The 19,850-nt window shown below is 48.1% G+C and overlaps 3 protein-coding genes and 1 long non-coding RNA gene across 15 annotated transcripts in view; 2 read left to right on the top strand and 2 right to left on the bottom strand.

Annotated features, from left to right (window-relative positions):
* ttc7a (tetratricopeptide repeat domain 7A) overlaps positions 1 to 13,593 on the bottom strand; it is a 34,754-nt gene extending 21,161 nt beyond the window's left edge. For 4 of the 5 annotated variants that reach the window (XM_057048337.1, XM_057048338.1, XM_057048335.1 and 1 more), the window contains exons 1-12: positions 13,522 to 13,593; positions 12,426 to 12,612; positions 11,075 to 11,238; positions 10,833 to 11,001; positions 8,892 to 9,022; positions 8,448 to 8,566; positions 7,769 to 7,847; positions 7,336 to 7,505; positions 6,137 to 6,200; positions 5,913 to 6,050; positions 4,994 to 5,077; positions 799 to 903 (exon numbers count right to left, since the gene is read on the bottom strand). In XM_057048337.1, coding sequence (XP_056904317.1) covers positions 799 to 903; positions 4,994 to 5,077; positions 5,913 to 6,050; positions 6,137 to 6,200; positions 7,336 to 7,505; positions 7,769 to 7,847; positions 8,448 to 8,566; positions 8,892 to 9,022; positions 10,833 to 11,001; positions 11,075 to 11,238; positions 12,426 to 12,612; positions 13,522 to 13,578 — 1,467 coding nt within the window. In that variant the 5' untranslated portion in view covers positions 13,579 to 13,593. The remainder of the gene's footprint in view (positions 1 to 798; positions 904 to 4,993; positions 5,078 to 5,912; positions 6,051 to 6,136; positions 6,201 to 7,335; positions 7,506 to 7,768; positions 7,848 to 8,447; positions 8,567 to 8,891; positions 9,023 to 10,832; positions 11,002 to 11,074; positions 11,239 to 12,425; positions 12,613 to 13,521) is intronic. The other variant, XM_057048336.1, reaches the window with a different exon arrangement.
* On the top strand, positions 5,022 to 9,209 carry LOC130534316 (uncharacterized). 4 transcript variants are annotated; one of them, XR_008952861.1, is made up of 6 exons: positions 5,022 to 5,181; positions 5,918 to 6,076; positions 6,158 to 6,235; positions 7,764 to 7,825; positions 8,623 to 8,703; positions 8,901 to 9,209. It is a non-coding gene; the product is annotated as an uncharacterized LOC130534316 (long non-coding RNA). The 4 variants fall into 4 exon arrangements; XR_008952864.1 differs by having other exon boundaries at positions 8,886 to 9,209; XR_008952863.1 differs by having other exon boundaries at positions 8,804 to 9,209.
* Positions 13,594 to 14,055: 462 nt separating the features above from the next.
* Positions 14,056 to 16,202, top strand: mcfd2 (multiple coagulation factor deficiency 2, ER cargo receptor complex subunit). Of its 3 annotated transcripts, XR_008952860.1 has the most exons (5): positions 14,056 to 14,211; positions 14,816 to 14,992; positions 15,091 to 15,250; positions 15,340 to 15,532; positions 15,789 to 16,202. XR_008952860.1 is itself a non-coding variant. In XM_057048346.1 (4 exons), exons 1-4 carry the CDS (start codon positions 14,096 to 14,098, stop codon positions 15,469 to 15,471), a joined length of 585 nt encoding a protein of 194 aa, XP_056904326.1. In that variant the 5' UTR covers positions 14,056 to 14,095; the 3' UTR covers positions 15,472 to 16,202. The 3 variants fall into 3 exon arrangements, 2 of the variants coding, with proteins under 2 accessions (XP_056904326.1, XP_056904327.1); XM_057048346.1 differs by having other exon boundaries at positions 15,340 to 16,202; XM_057048347.1 differs by having other exon boundaries at positions 14,171 to 14,306; positions 15,340 to 16,202.
* Position 16,203: 1 nt separating this feature from the next.
* On the bottom strand, positions 16,204 to 19,850 carry prop1 (PROP paired-like homeobox 1). 3 transcript variants are annotated; one of them, XM_057048341.1, is made up of 3 exons: positions 18,001 to 19,850; positions 16,740 to 16,969; positions 16,204 to 16,625 (listed from the first exon to the last, which is right to left on the bottom strand). In XM_057048341.1, exons 1-3 carry the CDS (start codon positions 18,221 to 18,223, stop codon positions 16,260 to 16,262), a joined length of 819 nt encoding a protein of 272 aa, XP_056904321.1. In that variant the 5' UTR covers positions 18,224 to 19,850; the 3' UTR covers positions 16,204 to 16,259. The 3 variants fall into 3 exon arrangements, with proteins under 3 accessions (XP_056904321.1, XP_056904322.1, XP_056904323.1); XM_057048342.1 differs by having other exon boundaries at positions 16,204 to 16,622; XM_057048343.1 differs by having other exon boundaries at positions 16,740 to 17,093; positions 18,001 to 18,131.

The following is a 19,850-nucleotide window of genomic DNA, read 5'->3' as shown; positions in this document are numbered from 1 at the left end:
GTTGCACAGGTGACAAAAGTCAGACAGTCTGGGGACACAGCAGAGACCAGTCCTCTGCCTGCAGCGTCCAGCATAGTGGACCTTGGGCTAGTCTAGATAAACTAGAGTCTATCCCAGCTGCCTTCAGGTGAGAGGCGAGCTCATCACAGGTCAACCCCAACCCTAAAACAATACCCACCCTGATGTGGCTGCTGTGGTAACGGGTCCTGGAGGATGAAGACATTGATTTACACCAATTCCCAAGGCCTGAATCCAACAGAGCAGGAGCCTACGAAAGTCTTAATCATGGCTTGGGAGGAGCTCCCCAGTGGACCATCTGTAGTCTCCTCAGGCACTCAGAGGCCATTAACCAGGCCGGTTCCTGCCCGCCAATCAAGTCAGGCCGACCTGTCCAAAATATCGCTATTTGGTCTATTCACAACGATAGTGAATAGAGGTTTTCTCCCATCTGGAACTGCAGAAATCCTTGGATCCTCAAATCACCGATGGCTGATGAACGCACCATCCGCAGCGTCCCACTGCCGTGGCGGGTTTTCGTAGCTCGCCAAGAGGCCGGACCCAGAACAAAAGGTGCCGTGAAAACTCGCATCTGATGTCAACATGCATCTTGCGTCTTTAAACCTCTGTGGGCGGGGCTGAGCATGCTACGCTATCTGTCTGTGACATACGCTGACTCAGCATACATTCATATGGGGACGTCATTCCAACCACTCTGAAGCCGACTATGTATTGAGTTGTCGTGTGTGTGAGAAAGTGTGTATTCTGCGTGCACAAAGGTGTGGAAATATGCAGATTTACCCAATGCAGTTGATTAATGCAGATTTTCACTGCCAAGAGAGGCAGAGACGGGTCTTCTGGTCTCAACCTGGTGCACTCTTTAAATACGGACACAGCACCCACCCCCTGCAACACACACACACACACACACACACACACACACACACACACACACACACAGGCCATTGATATGTTAGAATAGGACCAGATGCCACAGATCATTTCTGAAACATGTTGAAAATGTATCAAACACACATCAACACACCAAACAGGCTTATTGAGACACTGAATACATGTAGGCCAGTCATTAATGGTCTACTCTCTCTCTCACACACACACACACACACACACTTGCCCTAAATAGAAGCGGATCTGACGACACTGAGATGACACTTCTCCTTCTAGGGAACAGCCTATTTCCAGCTCTCTCTATTGATCTACGCTGCAACCCAGATCAATCTATATGTTTCTGTCTCTCTCTCACCAATAATTTGCTGATCATTTAGCAGAAACGTGCTTGAACGCCCCCCGTTTCTATCCAATAATAAGTGTACTGAAGTAAATGACAGGTTGCAGCCAGCGCTCCGTTCTGTGGGGGCGCAGCAGCACCGAGCGACAGGCAGATGTGGGTTAGTGGGTTTGCGAGTTCTTCGATGACTTTCCTGAAGGAGAAGCTCGCGTCATGAGTCCCACAGAGGGAAATAACCGTTCCTACTGTCTAATACACACAGATTATTAGGCGTGAACATACCAAGAACATGTGCAGCGCGAGTACATCGCTCTGAACAGGCACGCTGAGCCTTTGGGGGTATGTTACCTTGCTCAAGGGCACTGTGGGCCCAGTCCCCCACAGTCTTATGCACTACCAACCCAAGTGATCAGTCAGGTGTCAGAAATTGTTTTTATTCATATGGATTTTTCTTAATAAGTTGCCTTTTTGGGCCTAAAGATGCTAAAAATTTGTGACATTTTGTAGGCAGGAATTGGCTCTACGGCGCCACCTGTGTACGTGTTATTTGTTTGTGTTGTTTTCGCCTAAATGCATTAAATCTGGTGGCGCTATAGAACATCCCAAGACGCACTATAAAAAGTCCAATTCCAGTCATTCTTAATTGTTTGATATTGTGAAAAGTGATTTTGGCCGGTTTTTGTCATTCTCAGGCTACTTGAACAAACTCCTGCAGGTTTTATTGAATCGTCTTCAGATTTGGACTTTGCAACCTGGAGACACAGGCGGCGTTTAATTGGGACGCTTTTAAAGTATCATGTCTCATGCATACACGTAGCGCCACCTGCTGGCAACAGGAAATGTTTCACCACTTTTCATCAGAGGGCGCAGGTTGATTTCTACAAATGGAAAAGTTGTTCTAAATTAGAGGTTTTACAATCTTTCTCAGAATTCACTCGTTCTGACCTGAACACCTGTAGGTACTGACCTGAACACCTGTAGGTACTGACCTGAACACCTGTACGTTCTGACCTGAACACCTGTAGGTACTGACCTGAACACCTGTAGCTTCTGACCTGAACACCTGTAGGTACTGACCTGAACACCTGTCAGTTCTGACCTGAACACCTGTAGCTTCTGACCTGAACACCTGTAGCTTCTGACCTGAATACCTGTACATTCGGACCTGAACACCTGTAGCTTCTGACCTGAACACCTGTAGGTACTGACCTGAACACCTGTAGCTTCTGACCTGAACACCTGTAGGTACTGACCTGAACACCTGTAGGTACTGACCTGAACACCTGTAGCTTCTGACCTAAACACCTGTAGGTACTGACCTGAACAACTGTAGGTACTGACCTGAACACCTGTAGGTACTGACCTGAACACCTGTAGGTACTGACCTGAACACCTGTCGGTTCTGACCTGAACACCTGTAGGTACTGACCTGAACACCTGTCAGTTCTGACCTGAACACCTGTAGCTTCTGACCTGAACACCTGTAGCTTCTGACCTGAACACCTGTAGGTACTGACCTGAACACCTGTACGTTCTGACCTGAACACCTGTAGTACTGACTGACCTGAACACCTGTAGCTTCTGACCTGAACACCTGTAGGTACTGACCTGAACACCTGTAGGTTCTGACCTGAACACCTGTAGGTACTGACCTGAACACCTGTAGGTACTGACCTGAACACCTGTAGCTTCAGACCTAAACACCTGTAGGTACTGACCTGAACACCTGTCAGTTCTGACCTGAACACCTGTAGGTACTGACCTGAACACCTGTAGGTTCTGACCTGAACACCTGTAGGTACTGACCTGAACACCTGTCGGTTCTGACCTGAACACCTGTAGGTACTGACCTGACACCTGTAGGTTCTGACCTGAACACCTGTAGGTACTGACCTGAACACCTGTAGGTACTGACCTGAACACCTGTAGGTTCTGACATAAACACCTGTCGGTTCTGACCTGAACACCTGTAGCTTCTGACCTGAACACCTGTAGGTACTGACCTGAACACCTGTCGGTTCTGACCTGAACACCTGTAGGTACTGACCTGAACACCTGTAGCTTCTGACCTAAACACCTGTAGGTACTGACCTGAACACCTGTAGGTACTGACCTGAACATCTGTAGGTACTGACCTGAACACCTGTACGTTCTGACCTGAACACCTGTAGGTACTGACCTGAACACCTGTAGGTTCTGACCTGAACACCTGTAGGTACTGACCTGAACACCTGTAGGTACTGACCTGAACACCTGTAGGTACTGACCTGAACACCTGTAGGTTCTGACATAAACACCTGTCGGTTCTGACCTGAACACCTGTAGCTTCTGACCTGAACACCTGTAGGTACTGACCTGAACACCTGTCGGTTCTGACCTGAACACCTGTAGGTACTGACCTGAACACCTGTAGCTTCTGACCTAAACACCTGTAGGTACTGACCTGAACACCTGTAGGTACTGACCTGAACATCTGTAGGTACTGACCTGAACACCTGTACGTTCTGACCTGAACACCTGTAGGTACTGACCTGAACACCTGTAGGTTCTGACCTGAACACCTGTAGGTACTGACCTGAACACCTGTAGGTACTGACCTGAACACCTGTAGGTACTGACCTGAACACCTGTAGGTTCTGACATAAACACCTGTCGGTTCTGACCTGAACACCTGTAGCTTCTGACCTGAACACCTGTAGGTACTGACCTGAACACCTGTCGGTTCTGACCTGAACACCTGTAGGTACTGACCTGAACACCTGTAGCTTCTGACCTAAACACCTGTAGGTACTGACCTGAACACCTGTAGTTTCTGACCTAAACACCTGTAGGTACTGACCTGAACACCTGTAGGTACTGACCTGAACACCTGTACGTTCTGACCTGAACACCTGTAGGTACTGACCTGAACACCTGTAGGTACTGACCTGAACACCTGTAGCTTCTGACCTGAACACCTGTTGGGTCAGATCTACTCATTTACATATGTAGATTTCAGGCCATGAAGACAGTGACTTGTGTTCCATTGCTGGGTCAAAGGTCGGGGTCAAAGGTCGCAGGTTAGGGTTAGGGTTAGGGCTCTGCCTCCCGATGGCATCTTCATTCCCACTGATTTGGGACTGATGTTGAATTTGTGTTGATGTAAAGTAGAAATATTGAATAATGGCTGAGTAACAGAATAGAACCCGCAGCACAGGCGTTCCACATCTGTGGCTTTGCTCTTCACCTCTCTTCCTGCTTCTGAACACATTTAAACACATTTAAATAATATAAAATAGGCTCAATGCATTTGAATAAACCCCAGTTTAAACTGGGATGAACTGGCCACTCATTGAGGGGGGAACAATGGCTTCCAGTTCTCTGAAGAAGAGGCAGGAACCAGCCAGGAAGAGCCTCCTAGTCCAGGCTGGCGCTGAGGGAGGCGGCCTCAACGGAGATAAGGACTGTAGCCCACTGACTGACGCACGCACGTGCACGACATCGCCATCATACAGGCATAAGGAGCTGCTATCAGAACAAATGTGTTGGTGTGGTTACACCCGTTTAGGCCACAAATTACATGCAGCTCCTTAAACACAGCAGCTATTTTGGGATGACTGTTGGCCTTAACCAGTTCCTTAACGGGAACATGGGAAGAACCCACACAGGAGGTCCGATTCTGGTGTCGTGCAGAGCCGTAGAGCGCCAGAACGATGGACGTGTCCATGGAGCGTGGCGTGGCTGGTATATGAGGAGAAATGAGCTCACCTTCCCAGCCGCCATGAGTGACAGCCCCAACTGGTGCCACAGGTGGAACTCGTTGAAGGAAAACTTCATGGCCCGTTCCAGACACTGATGAGAAATGCGGAGGAGACGAGCGTGATTCACCGTGCAAGTGTGCAGGCAACACAAGATGCAGATAAAATGCAGGGAGATGCAGGATAAGGTGGCGAAAGGTCAGTGTTCTGAATAATATATTTACCAGACTGTACTGTTGGAGAGTCTCGGCTCAGAATAGAGTGTGACTGATGTGTGGGAAACCTGAGTTTAAGCCCTTGCTTAATCAATAGGGCTGAGACACCAAATCAGCAAATACAACTTTAAACACTGTCACTACACCTGGTGAATGTACCTAAAACTTGATCTTTTTTGTATAATAACCACACCAGTTGAGATCGGCCATTGTAGCACACACAGCCCAGTGCTTAATGGTCTACTTTGGGTCAGATATTTGCATTTTCAATGTATTTTCAAATGTAAAAACTAGCCAAGAGCTCTAGAATATCTGAGAGTAATAAAGCGCAATAAAAGGAAATGGCGCTAGTGCATTGTGGCTGCCCTCTGGTGGTAGCTTGTGGTATAGACCTCCAGCTCTGCCTCCTCCAAGATTTGGTCAAGTTATTATTATTATTATTATTATTATTATTATTATTATTATTATTATTATTATTATTTGTTCATCAGCCCATTATCATTTTGCACATTTTGCAAACACACCTACAAACCCTCAGGTGATCCCAGGATGGAGTTCACATCAGCTTGGGAAAGGTGAGGAAACAAAGGGGGGCTGGAGGAAAAGAACATCCCATAATCCCCTTTGCTCAGAAAGTTTAGCAAGGGCAAAGCTGTCCCTAACACTTATCTCTCTCCCATCGCTCCCTCACGTCCGCACATGGTGTGTTCGAACCTCAGAAATCATGGCGTACTGCCCCCTCCTGGCCATGCCGATGGTGAGCAGGTCATAGACGGAGGTGGCATCCCGCAGGCTGGCCTGGCGAGCTTCCGCTTGGTCTGGAAGACGACTGATGACCGCCTCGCCACTCGACTGGACAGACACGCAGCAACCAGGAGGTCAGGAAAAAATGAGGGATGGGAGCGTTTTCCACGGGGGGGAGTGAGCGAGTGCCTCACCATGGATTCTGTGATGAGCAGCACCAAGACGGCTTCCTCCACCACGTCTTGAGGACAGAAGCAACTGAGGAAGCAGGAAATAGCACCAACAAGAGTCATGTAAACACACACACACACACACACTCCACGCTTTTCCATTGGGAGATTTAATAGATTGCTGTGAGTGTTGAGTTTCTATTTTAACTGTGGTGCTGTAACACAACACGGGGCTCAGTGAAGGTATCGCTGCACAACACTATCTCAGATGTCTCTTCCTTACACACACACACACACACACACACACTAGCAACTAGAGGAACACCGTTCCCATACTCCATCCCTCCTGATGGGCAGCCTGACAGAAACTAAAGAGAACAGCAGCATCTTCCTGAAGGGAAGCTGTCACTGTTCTTATTCTCCTCCTTTAGGAAGTCAGACATGGATTTAGATCTTCACTTATGATGCTGTGGGCAGGATTAGTCATAAACCGATGACTAACTATGGCTGCAGGATCCCTGCAAAGTGGGAAAACACAAGCAAGGCAACAGAATGTTCACACAGTTTATTGTGCCGTCAGGTCAGACTGGAACAGGAAGCCGCGCTAAGAGGCTCCTCCCACAACAGTCAAGTATTTCGCATTTATTTATGCCATCGTACTTTCCTTGTGTTGGGGTTTGATGACGGATTGAGACTGAGATTAAATCTCAGAGGACGGAGAAGAGCTGCTGCAGGCAAACGGAGGGCTGGAGCACAAGGCCCAACTGGAGCTTGGGCCATAAGTTAGTGTGAGAAGTAGGAACACACCAGCAGGATGAGGACACATAAACTTTTATTCTTTTTGAACTGTGTTTCCTAAATCTGTTGTCTCCGTTTAAAGCATCTACCGCATCCGCTATCATTGATCAATTAAATCCATTCTGGTCTGGGGGGGTCCCTGACAGGCTGAGGGGCTGGACCTACTCTGTCCTCCAGTTCACCTGCACCTGGATAGCGACCAGCCTCGAGAAACGTTCCCCCCCCTCGGTTGGCCCCTTCGAGGCAGCGAGAGAGTCGGGACGTTGTTGATATTTGCTGTTTACCTGAGGGTTAACCTCAAGATAGACCAGGAGAAGGCCTGAACCCACACAGCACCCTGACCCCCCCTGGGGAGGCCCCTGCTGGGTACATGCATGCCACTCTGAGGACACTAGAAAAACACGGGACGGGAAAACCGGACAGACCTGTCGGAGCTGTAACGGTGTGGCGGTTTAACTGTGGGGTAGATGGCGTCTTTGGAGGCTGCAGCACCCTCTCTGTGTAGCCAGGCGGACGGGGGGGGGCCCAGCGGGGGCCAGTAGCTGTCCTCACTCACTGAGCTCAACAGCACTTCTGCCAGCTTCCTGGCAGCAGACTAGCAAGAGAAAACAAAGCGTTTTTATTCAACTGTTTGTCATTTAATAATCATGAAATCAAGCGTGTGACCTGACATGTGTTCATGTTAAATAAAGAGGGAAATAATGGAAATATTATTAGCCATCTGCGTGTGTGTGTGTGTGTGTGCGTGTGCGTGTGCGTGTGTGTGTGCGTGTGTGTGTGTGTGTGTGTGGTGTGTGTGTGTGTGTGTGTGTGTGTGTGTGTGTGTGTGTGTGTATTTGTGTATTTGTGTCAGGCCACCTTCCTGAAGCCCTGAGACCCTCGTGACTCCACCACCCTGAGCACCCTACGCAGCTGGTGAGCACCCTGAGCAAGATGACTAACACACACACACACACACACACACACACACACACACACACACACACACACCAGATTTAATGCACAACTGTTGCTTTTGACATGCTGTATATAAAACATTATTGAAAATCTGTTCACATTTGCATAAATAATAAATGATGTATTATTAATGACGGGAAGAACATGTATTTATCAATATATTTATTTCCAAACTCTACAGAATTTAGTGAAACCTGTTTTACTAATTTGTTCTACGTTAAACGACCGTTTGTCTTTGACATCACTGACATCTACCGGTCACACGTTGAATTGCACCACTGGTGTCACGCTCTGATCACCTTGTTTTTATGCTTTTATATTCGAATTATTTACGTTGTTTTTGTGTTGAGTAACGTTGGCTACATCTGATATACATTGGGTTATTTATGTGCTAACAGAAATTAAAATATCACAGAATTATCATACATTTCTTCAAAGAATTGTTTCATTCGAATGAGAGTAAATCTAATGATTTTCTAGAAAAATCTCAATATATCAGCTGTCAATGTTTTAAGCCTTTCAGACAGATCGTTGTCACGTTTGCTAGCATGTCTCCATGTTGTGTAGTTTGTAGAATCACCCTCTCTGCAGCAGACAAAGGTAAGCGCTCTGTAACGCGGCCTGCAGGAAGTAGCCCAGCTCCATGTCCACGGGGGGCTGGGTCGATTTGCCTGTTTTGGAGTGTGGAGTCATCACCGTCTGGAAAGAGCAAACGAGGCGGCTCAGATTTAAACCATGTTGTTCTGTGATTATAGTGTGGATGGATTCGCTGGTCATCTTGTAACAGTGGATTTATTTAGAATTCAGCGTTGGAGTAAAATACAGACTTTAAAAATGTGAGTTCCCTCCTCAATAACTGTTTTCAGCTTTAACTGCCCTTCTAAAAAATCCACTTCAGTCACATTGACAGAGTTTCTAGCAACACTTTGGGTCCAGTCCCCGCAGGTCTCCCCGGTTAGACCAGTAGATCGGACCAGAGCGAGGGTGGGCACAACGTTAGCAACCTGTTCATTTACAGACTCACCTTGTCCAGCTCCTGCATGTAGGACAGAGCAGCATCACAGGCCCTGAGGAAACAGGACATACTCTCCTCCTCCCGTTCAGACAGGCGCACCCGAGACACCGCAGAAACCGTCTGGTGGTCCAGCGACAGTCCTGAAGAACAGCACATGGAACGTGGACAAGAGTTGAGCACCCACTGGTACCGGACACAGAGATCACCTACAGACGTTAATATGCCCGTCGACGGTCTGTGGAGGACGCCACCATGGACGGGGACATTATTGCAATTTAGCCTCAATTAGAAACAATTAAGATTTGAATAAAACGGGTTAAGATCTGGTCTGGTCCTGTCTTTCCATTAAGAAGCCACCCAGTTGCTCTTTCAGTCTTTTTTGACGACCTGTCCAAGCATATTTTTTTTGACATTTGCATCTAATTTAGACATCAAGGGTTTGAAAACCCCATCAGACATCAGTGGGCCTCAGATAAATAAGCAGAAGCAGCCACCAAAGAAGCAGGCGGTCACAATAATCCTAAAATCCGTCAGTCTAATAAACATCTCCCCAGCTTCCTCGGCCTGGAGGTCGCGTCCGACTGTCAGGAAACCAAGAGTGTAATGACATGATGATGATTATTAGTGTAACTAGATTACATCTAAATGGGTGATGTCATATCCTGTGGTCTTTAGCAACGCTGGTATCTGAAAGGAGCCTAAAATGCAACAGGAGACAAAAACCGTGACGCACAATCATCCGCTGCTAAAATAGCGTCCGTCTTAGTCTCCACTTCCTGTTTACGAGTTGATGTTTGTCCATCTAGCCCGTGTAGCTACAGTGAACCGTCCAGGACTGGACGTCAGAGGGACCGCCTGCTTTCCCAGTAGGTCATCTCCTAGACTGGTCCGATCCCATCACCGACACGCGTCCGCTGTCTGCGTGCGGACAGACGACTGTCCAGAGGACGACTGTCCAGAGGACGACTGTCCTGTCGCTATTGATTTCCACGGTAATCGGTCCTTGGAGGGGACACCCGCCGTACGTCCCAGCCTGTCCCAGCAGACGCTGGGAGACAGGTAGGGACACGTCCGGTCCTGCAGGACGCACCGCATTTACGGACAGGTAGGACAGTGAAGACTGTCCAACCTAAACTGGATGTTTTGAGGGGCACCGAACCCAGAACCATCTTTGTCCCAAGGTGAGAGTCCTGCTTCTGTCCCTAAGCTGCTTGATGAGACATCAATGTCCAGTCGCAATGAAAGAAGAGGTGAATCAGGAAAACCAGGATCTTGTCTCTTAATCTTGCTTTATTAGCTGTCTTCATGCTGGGGGGGGGGGTCTTGTCCGTGACTCTCGGTGCCATTTTCTCCACGTCCACCTCGGTCCAGGTGTCCAACTCAAACAAGGTTGTAATGGAGGCTTCTGTGTGAGGTGCAGCAACGACCTGCAGCCTCTGCTGACGGTCCCCAACAGCTCTGCAGCGTTCAGGACATTTAAACACAGCAGCTGCTTCACATCTCTGTGGGGACATCTCATCGGAACAGGACGGCCTTAAATCTCAAGACGGAAAATACCAAAACGATGAGGTAAAGTGCTTTGATTTCCTCTCAAATGAGGAACATCAGGCCTGCCAACCTCTTCATAGGCGTTGCTGGCTGATACGGGATTTATTGATTGTCCCAGCATGAAAACGAGGAGGACAGTTCTGGTGCTCACTGGTGCCTTCACAAAGTCGTTCTCGCGTCTGGGGGCTACACGTTATTTATAGTATCTGTTGATTTTGGCACCACTGATGAGATCTTTAAGACACATGATTATTTTAAAAAAGGACGAGCTCTGTTCTGAACCCTCGGTTTCTCTCAGGACAAAAAGAACCCAGCACCTCCCAGGGACACCTACAGGGGTCTAATCTACAAGAAATGCATAAATGACCCAAAAAATTTTGGTTCCTCCGTGGTTCCGGGTACCTTTAATGACGAAGGCCTCGGCCAGCAGGCGGAGGTGGTATGTGGGCTGGTCCTCCTTGGTCAGCTCCTCCAGGCCCACTCTGGCACACATGCCCTGGGCGTCCCAGTAGCGGCCCTGCACATAGTGCACTTTGGCCATCAGCAACAGAGCCTCGTTCAGGTACCGAGGCTGGAGGGGAAGAGGACAGAACCGGTTCCACCAGGACTGCTGCAGGCAACAAGACCCAACCTTTTAAACTGACCATGAGGCAGCCCCGGCTCAGGACGGCGTTGAGGAGGCTCTTGGCCCGGCACAGCTTGGGCTGCGTCCTGTCCAGCAAAGGCGTTAAGCTGCGTAGCAGGTCCAGGTTCTCCAGCAGGCACTCCTCCAGCAGAGCTTCAGCCATCACCAGCGTGAGGTAGTCGTCTGTCGGATCAGGGGGGAGAAGAACCACATGGGAACCGTGTGCAGCCAAAGCAAACTCACGCAGTAAAAACAACACTTCTAATGGACAGCGGTTCAAAAAAGTCACGGTCCCCACGTCATCGCGGGAGCCACAGTTTCCATTCCCCGGCTTCCCCAGCCGCCCGTGTCCGCTAACGCCGAGACAGGAACGTGTAAACCCTCCTCTGACTGGACCATCAGAGGCTCAGCTCTTATGTACACACATTTGACTCAAGCCTTCCTGTTTTGATTTACGGTGATACCGTGTTCTGACTGGTTCTCCGGCTGCTTTTATCAGCACGTTCAAGGTTACATCTCTCACTGGGGAAAAGGTCCAGAACGACAAGGCATTGGATTAGCTCACCCGCTGCATTCTGGACTTTGCAAAGAGCTACGTCAACGCAGTCTAGGCAACAAGTTGGATGTGAGATAAAGCAGCAGCAGCAGCAGCGTCCAAACCCTGAGCAGCAGTCAGCTGAGCCCATATTTACTCTGCTGAGCAGAGGCGCAGGCAGGTGCATTAGCCGCTACACAAAGTCAGGCACTGCAGACGCTAAGTGTGTTTGCATTTCTTTAAACACACGTACAGCTCGAGCACCCTGTCCACAGGAAGGGCCGTCCTTCTTGTAACAGCGTCTGCACTGTGGAGACACCTTTGGGTACACACACACACACACACAACCAGCTCATTCTGGTTTAAACTTCCTGGAAAGACCCACTGGTATAAATTAGTAACCATTCATAGACTGTAAGTAACATTTAGTCATCTACCGGACTCAGATAATGTTTTAGTGAGTCAGGAAAACATATACGTGGTGTGTACATAAGTATGTACATGGGTACAGTTTATGTGTGTGTCTGATTTGACATATGGAATACAATAATTATGTTGTTATATTTGTCAAATTTGACTTTTAGAAGCTATTCAGGTGCTTTTTAAGAGCAGATTTGCTGAAGAAACTTGCTGAAAGTACAAAGTCCAACGGTTCTGCTACTGTTAACAGACCAACACGCATGAACACACGAGTTAAGACACAAAGCAAATACAACAACTTCCCCCAAAGGGTTCCTGCTGAGTTGCCATTGACTGTGATGAAGAGTCGAAAAGCGGTGAAGCTCCGGCTCGGTGGGGAGCTGCGGGACGGGGACCACAGGTGAAGATCACTCACCGTCTTCGTGGGCGCGAGCAGCGTGCAACAGCTCGACCAACGCCGGCACCTTGTCCCACTGACACTCGGCCCGACAGCGGTCCAGCTCCGCTTCCAGGCGGAGCTGGGTGAGAGAGACCCGGGATGCCATCGGCGCTCTGTCCCGGTGGTGACCGCACTCTCCGGACACGATGGGAGTGACTGCGGACTACAGCACATCAACGTTGAGTGAGGGCGTGCGTGTCCGTGTCCGTGTGCGGGCGCGCGTGTGTAATCTACTCCGCAAGATAAGTTTGTTTGTTTGTTTGTTTGTTTGTTTGTTTTGGAATATCGGGCAAGGGCGTGCACGGATCCTGCAGGAGGAATATCAGATTAGGCGTAGTCTACTGGGCAATTTATCACGTTTTCTTTCAAAAATCACATTAATTCGACTCCTGTCTGCAAGGATGAGCCCTGGTCTTTAAATAAATTCACTGAAATAAATAAAAAATAGAAGGAAAACATAATGCAGCATGGAGGAAGATGAAGACTTTGAATGGTATAACTACTAATAATACATTTCGAAGGGAAAGTCTGCTCTACGTTATTTAAAACATTTGAATATTTTATTTTAAAGCTCAAAATAGGGTTTTTCTTCAACCTTTACAAATAAAACCACAGTAAACAGCTTTATTGGGGGTCTGAATCACGTGTCAGGTCTGTTTCGGTGTCCGCATGGGCTCGACAGCCCATAATCTTTGCTGCTAACACTTTAACGGGATCACTGAAGGCTTATGGGGCATGAAGGATGCAGGCCTGGTCAGAACTTCTGACCTGTTGGACTGGCTTGATCTGCACCGACAACCTGATGCTGCTCGTTGGCTCAGTCGCCAACCACCCAACAAACAAACAAATAACTAGTCCTAGTTTATTAGCCAGTAATATAATTTCTAACGTGTGTGTGTGTGTGTGTGTGTGTGTGTGTGTGTGTGTGTGTGTGTGTGTGTTGAGGGCAAAAGGGGATATATATACACACAACATATGACATTTTCTTAGTCACATCACAGGATGGAAACACAGGGTTCACTGACTACACTGGGGTTTTACTCAAAATCTATATGACATTAAAGAAAAACACCTCAAGCCTCCTGAACAGAGATTTGGCGGCGTCATTTTCCTTCTGGAAGCCTGACATTTTGACTTGACAGAAGTCGATATTTCCCCTCCGTCTGTAAAACTCTGCTGCTGCTGCTGCTGCTCGACCCGGTGGAATTGACAGCTGAGCGGCTGATGATGACCCCGCCCACTCCGTGACGTCATTGAGCTTCCGCTCCGCTGTTTGAGAAAGTTGTTGATAAAGCATGTTCTTAAAAATAATAGCGTCCCCCCCAACTCACTCGAACCCATGCTTCGGTCAACCGGTCTTATACTTTACAGACACTTTGCGATCCAAAATGCTTCCGTTTTGATACTTCCGCCACGTCTCCTCAGACTTCCGCCATAACGGAAGTGCATGTTTCCTGTTTTATCGCTGTAACTCTTTAATCATGTTTTTGAATGTTATTAATCGTGGTTGTTTCCTGTGGTGGTTGTGACACGGGGAGATAAAGGCAACAACAGAATGTGTGAAACTTTTTTGACGAACAGAGCCGTGGCTGCGGGTAGTTCTCTTGCCTAATTTGTTTACTCTCTGATAAGTTTAACCAATCACAATGAGCTGTCGTGTCCAAGTCGAGCTACGGCAAGCCAATTGGTCCTTAAAGCCTCTGACTGGTAAAGAGAGTCACTCTGCTGCGTTCGAGAGCAATATATATACGGGTTATTTAAAGTAAGTATAAGAACAACACTAGAATTAGTTGATCACGTGTTCCTTTTTCCGGTCCGCGGTTTATGCAAACTATGCATGCAAAACCCCGTCGTAAAGTAAGGCTTATTTCGAGTAAACATACCAGCGACAACCTGTTCTCTGTAGCAACAAAATTTCTTTAACTGTCTGGTTTGCGTTAGAAATGTCTCATATAACATAAGCTGTTTTTTTTTATTATTATTTCAAACCACGTTAACTTTTCCTGTTTGGCTTTTCGACGTTTTTAACAGTTAAGACCTTTTTATCAAAATTTACGCAGCGAATCTAACGTTTTTAGGCGCTTGGAGACAACACGCCGTTTTATCCCAGCGGGATGCTTATTTAAAATAGCAGCAAGAAGAAACGGTTGCAAGCACGATTACATAAATGGAAATGAACTTTTTTAATGAAAAGAAAAAAACACTGTGGTAACTGAATAAGAAGAGTGGCTGAAAGAAGATGGAAAAACAAATACTTGATGTATAGAGTTCGTGACATTATAGGTCAAAGCAAATAGGTTTGGATTTAGAAGTTCTCTCTCTCTCTTTCTCTATGTGTGTGTGTGTGTGTGTGTGTGTGTGTGTAGCATGAGGAGAGGTAGGTGCACTGCCATGTGTGGTCAACTCCTCGTGCTCCTGTCCTCGTGCCTGCTGTACGTCCACTGTCATGGAGGTCTGCAGCAGCCCCCAGGTGAAATGAGTGGAGCTCGCGTGTCAGGCCACGGTCACGGCGGCCTGGACAAAAACATGGTTCAGGACAAAGAGTGAGTGAAAGCGGCGCCTGTGTCGTGCCGCGGCGGTGCGCGATCCACCGCTGAACTTTGGACGGGCCGACGGCAGCTGTGTGTGTTTTGTCTTCCAGCCACATCATGGGGCATTTGGACGGAGTGATAGACAAACCCGAGAAGGACATGACGCCGCAGGAACTTCAGCTGCATTATTTCAAGATGCACGATTACGACGGCAACAACCTGCTGGACGGGCTGGAGCTCGCCATGGCGATCACGCACGTGCACAGAGAGGTACCGGGTCCGAGGAGGAGCGTTTGCTGCCGTTGCTGTGGCTGCAGTTACTGTTGTTATTGATGCTGTTTGGTCCTGGTGGTTCACAGGAGGGAGGAGAGAACAGTCAGCCAATGAAGGAGGAGGACCTCGTCGCCGTCATCGATGACGTCCTGAGGGACGACGACAAAAACAACGACGGCTACATCGATTACGCGGAGTTTGCCAAGTCACTGGAGTAGCACGAGCCTGAGCACGGACTGAAACATCATTTCACCTCTACTTTCTAAAACCAATCAAGAGGTTGTTTATTTTTTCCTCCCCTCTAATTTAAGTTTGCTTTTACGTGTTGACTTTCAATTTGAATTTTGCGATGCTACAGTAGCAGGAAAAGAACGGGGCAAAGAAACTCGTGTTTCTGGACAATCTTTTGGATGATTTAACAAGTCTTAAAGATTTCAACCAATAGCATCAAATTAATTAAAGAAATCTGCTGTTGTCCAAGTACAAAGATCATCTCCTTGGAAATGTGTAAAATAGTCCAATTGATGTTGGGCAGACTGTCACCCTTACTGATGACCACAGACGCCTCACGGGCTCCCCAGTACAGGTGAATGGAGGACAGAGGCCGCGATGTGACACAAGCGCTCGTTCGCCCAGAGAAGCGCGTGAGCCGTTCCTCGCCGTCACCGTCGGGCTTCGGCCGATACTTGACATGTGATGGACCGAATGTAAAGAGCTGCTGATTCTTCATGACTGCACGAGCAGGCGGGTGGATGAAGAAGGACGTTTGCTGCCTTCAAAAGAGACGTGCGCCTAAAGGTCGGCTCTGTGCACGTGTGTGTGCGTGTGTGTGTGCTGAACCCATCTGTGAGCTGTTCTATATAGATAAATTCTATATTTTTGCCATCAGTGTTGATTCTTTAATAAAATTTGTCTCTGGGATGTGAAGTATTAAACATGAATCTGCAGACTTTTATCATTCACGTGTTTTTATTAATTGCACGGCGAAGAAGAACAAAGACGCCTTCTAGATTGTTGCCGCGGAGCTCCAGTGGGAGCTGGAGTCCAGGGGCTGCATGGAGGCCAAGGAGAACACCGGGGAGGCGAGGTTGTTCCTCAGCGGGCTGTACCAGTCTTCGTGCTGCCGCGGCGCCGGCGGGAACTGGCCGACCGCGCCCGGGTGGTGGGAATACGCACCTGACGGAAGCATTGAGGACAGGTGGGGTAAGTGAGCCAGAGGCTGGGGGTAATACTGCCGGGCCATGCCGGGCGCCTGCACGTGCACGCCCCCTAACAGTGCCCTGTGGGCTGGCAGCACGCTCAGGGGGAGGAGCTTCTGCGAGGCTCGCTCCTGCTTCCGCTGTTTGGCTCTTCTGTTCTGAAACCACACCTGCTGGCAGAAGAAGGAGGGGGGGGGGGGTCAGCTCTGATAATTATCCATCTTATTAACCCCCCTGGACCCCCTGGAGCTGCACCGTCGGCCCTGTGGTGCTGAGCTTTTCCCCACCTGTATCCGCGCCTCGTTCAGCTTGGTGACCCGGGCCAGTTCTTCTCTGTAGTAGATGTCCGGATATTGGTTTTGCCCAAAGGCGACCTCCAGCTGTTCCAGCTGTTTGTGGGTGAAGGTGGTGCGGTGGCGTCTCCTGGCGGGGGAGGGGTAGGCCCTTTTCTGCCTGCCCGTGCCGACCGCTGGGGGGGTCTCACTCAAGGACCCCTTCCTCGCCGATTCCCCTATGTCTGTTTTCAGCAGGGGGAGAACTCGGGTGAAGCTGATGCTTTTATTGTGGAAGTTCCCGTTTCCTCCTTTTCTTAGCACAAAAACAAAACGTCCGGCGATTGTTCCGGACAATTTCACCAACGACTGCGTGAAAAAAGAGGGATTACATCAACTTTATGGCCCCCACTGTCATCAGGCAACCTGAGAGCCACAGAGATTTAGCCGCTGGAGTCTGACGCGTGGGAAAACGATACCAGAAACGGTGGGATTCGACCAGGATTATTAGCACAATCCCAAACAAAACCACTAATCTGACAAATTGGTGGACCGGGTTGACCCCGCGGGGCTCCGAGAAGACAGGACGGAGCTGCTGTAACCAAAGACAACACAAAATGTGCAGTGTTACGCTCAGAAGTGCCTCTTTAAACAGTTCTACAAGTTATTTTCTAATCCTGTTGTGGTTCACACGACTGTTGAGCACCTTTGGGGCCAGTTGCTGAAATAGGAGTGAATATTTTTAGTGATTGCTGGTTAATTAATACAATTAAATCTACTAATTAAAGAATATGTTATGATGGCGGTGCTACAGTGTAAATAGCAACAATATTTACCTTGAGATGACTTAACTAATTATACAGGTTAACGACGACATTTTGCACTCGATTAACAGTCAGAACTTAATAAAATGCAACAACTCTAATTCTGAATCATAAACCATAAAAGTGGAATATTCAAGTGTAGCCCAAAGGGGGGGTCATATCTTTAGGTGATTCACAGAAGTGCAGCTCTTTTAGATTATTTTTTATACAACTGAGCTACAGATTTATTTATTTTTATTTACTTTCTTATTTATTCACTTTGTTTTCAGTTCATTTTACTTTGATGCAGTTTGAGCCTAAACGTTTTGACAGGGCTGGTTTCTAACCAGTCGTAATTTAAGTAATTTGACTGTTAAAAACAAAGAAGTGAAACCTGTCTCAGATTTAGTGGTTGCAGAGAAGGTTGTGTTGCTCCTGGATGCCCAGATGAGCGCGTTAGCTCCCGGACTCACCTGCGCTGGAGGTGACGGTGGCCACCTCCGAGAAAAGCTCCGCACAGTCATGGCTGCTCCTGGAGGACTCTCCCGCTGCCTTTAGCTGGGCCATCGCTGCAGGTCTGCTGGCTGCCAGGACCGCAGGCGCGTGTGAACCCCCTGCTGTCAAGCCACGCCCACCCTCACCTTTACCTGTGTGGGGGACGAGTTTCCAAGAGCCAGAGCCACCACTGGAACACATGTTGTGTATTAAAGAAGATAATCATTTTAAAGAGGAAGACTCTTCGCCTGAGCTACTTTGATGGAAATTTTGGAGGGAAACTTTAGAGGGAGACAGAGGGGATGTGTTGATCTGGTTTTTGTTTTCCAGAATTTCTAAAAACATGTTTTCATTGTGGCTCATTTTTTTAACTTTGTTTTTAGCTACTAGTTGCTTAAGATGCTTAGCATTCAATCAGTGTACACACACACACACACACACACACACACACACACACACACAGACACAAAACCATATATGAAAACATTTAACTTGATTTCAGGGGAACTTTCCGTGCCATAGTTAATTAAGTTTATTGGAAACAAATGTTTCAAAGGGACATAAACATTTACTCAGCTACTATCTATAATAATGATGATGATGATGATGATGATGATGATGAGGTGGTGGAGGAGGAGGAGGTTGACGGTTGTTAATTTTGTAGGCTCTTTTAATAAGCTGTGCGTTTACAGTCGGTTACCACTAGATGTCACTGTACAGTCATGTGCATAAGCAGCTTCGTCAGCGTGGTCTTTGCACTCTGTCTGCCTGCCTGCCTGTCTGCCTGTCTGTCTGTCTGCCTGTCTGTCTGGGCACTTAACTCAGTGCCTGAGGAGACAGTGAGAAAATGCAAACCCTCATTCAGCAGGATGAGATGTGTTCTGTGACCTGAGCCATGGCAGGTCAGAGCCTGGTGGGCAGCTCGCACAGAAGAGGCAACAATCTATCATCCTAATAACAACTGAGCCAAGTCGCTTGTGTGTCGACACACATAATGTCCTGCAGTCACAGTCTCCAACAGCAGACACAGCTTTTAGGACAGCGGACTCGCTTGTCCACGCATGAAGGATAGCCAAGAAAGTATGAGCTGAATGAATGTCTGTGCTCCAGAACCGGGCCAAGAGCCTGAGAAATATGTTCTGTGACTGGAGCAGTAAATTAACACGGAGATTTGAACAAATCATCATTCCTGCTCACGCAGATTTGGGACGTTCTGGAGTCTCTTACACAGAAGCATCCCCAGTAACCTGATTCCTCGTGACACGTCTGCCAGGCCCAAGAAGTCCTGTGTCCTGGAAGCCCCGTGTGTGTGTGTGTGTGTGTGTGTGTGTGTGTGTGTGTGTGGTGTGTGTGTGTGTGTGTGTGTGTGTGTGTGTGATGTTTCCTGTCCAGACAACTCAGGTTGCAAAGACAAGCCTTTAAAGAACTGGAACACATCACTTCCTGCCACAAGGTTTTGTTCTTGAACCCGGGTCGGTTGGGAGGCCCGAACATTCACTGCTGGAGGAAAAAGGATCAAATCTCGAGGGAAAAGCAAAGACACGGGTGACAAAAACTGAAGCTACGGTCACACACAGCCTCACTGCTCAGTCAAAAGGTCCAACATTCGTGCTAGATGACTGTGACAACGCACCCACGGGACACCTGGGTGCCCAACAGGTAGCACACACACACACACACACACACACACATGCCCTGTGTGGTTGTGGTTGCGTCCAGTATGGACATAGAGAGAAAATTCTTCCCTCCCAGTTTCCTGGGACTGAACTGGGAGTGACCCGGTTGGCAGACGCACAGCCTCGATGGAAGGAATGTAAGTGGAACCCCC

This window comes from Takifugu flavidus, chromosome 11, assembly GCF_003711565.1.
Source record: "Takifugu flavidus isolate HTHZ2018 chromosome 11, ASM371156v2, whole genome shotgun sequence".
Classification (NCBI taxonomy): Eukaryota; Metazoa; Chordata; class Actinopteri; order Tetraodontiformes; family Tetraodontidae; genus Takifugu; species Takifugu flavidus.
The sequence above is the reverse complement of the archived record's forward strand: the minus strand, read 5'-3'. Positions and strand labels throughout refer to the sequence as shown.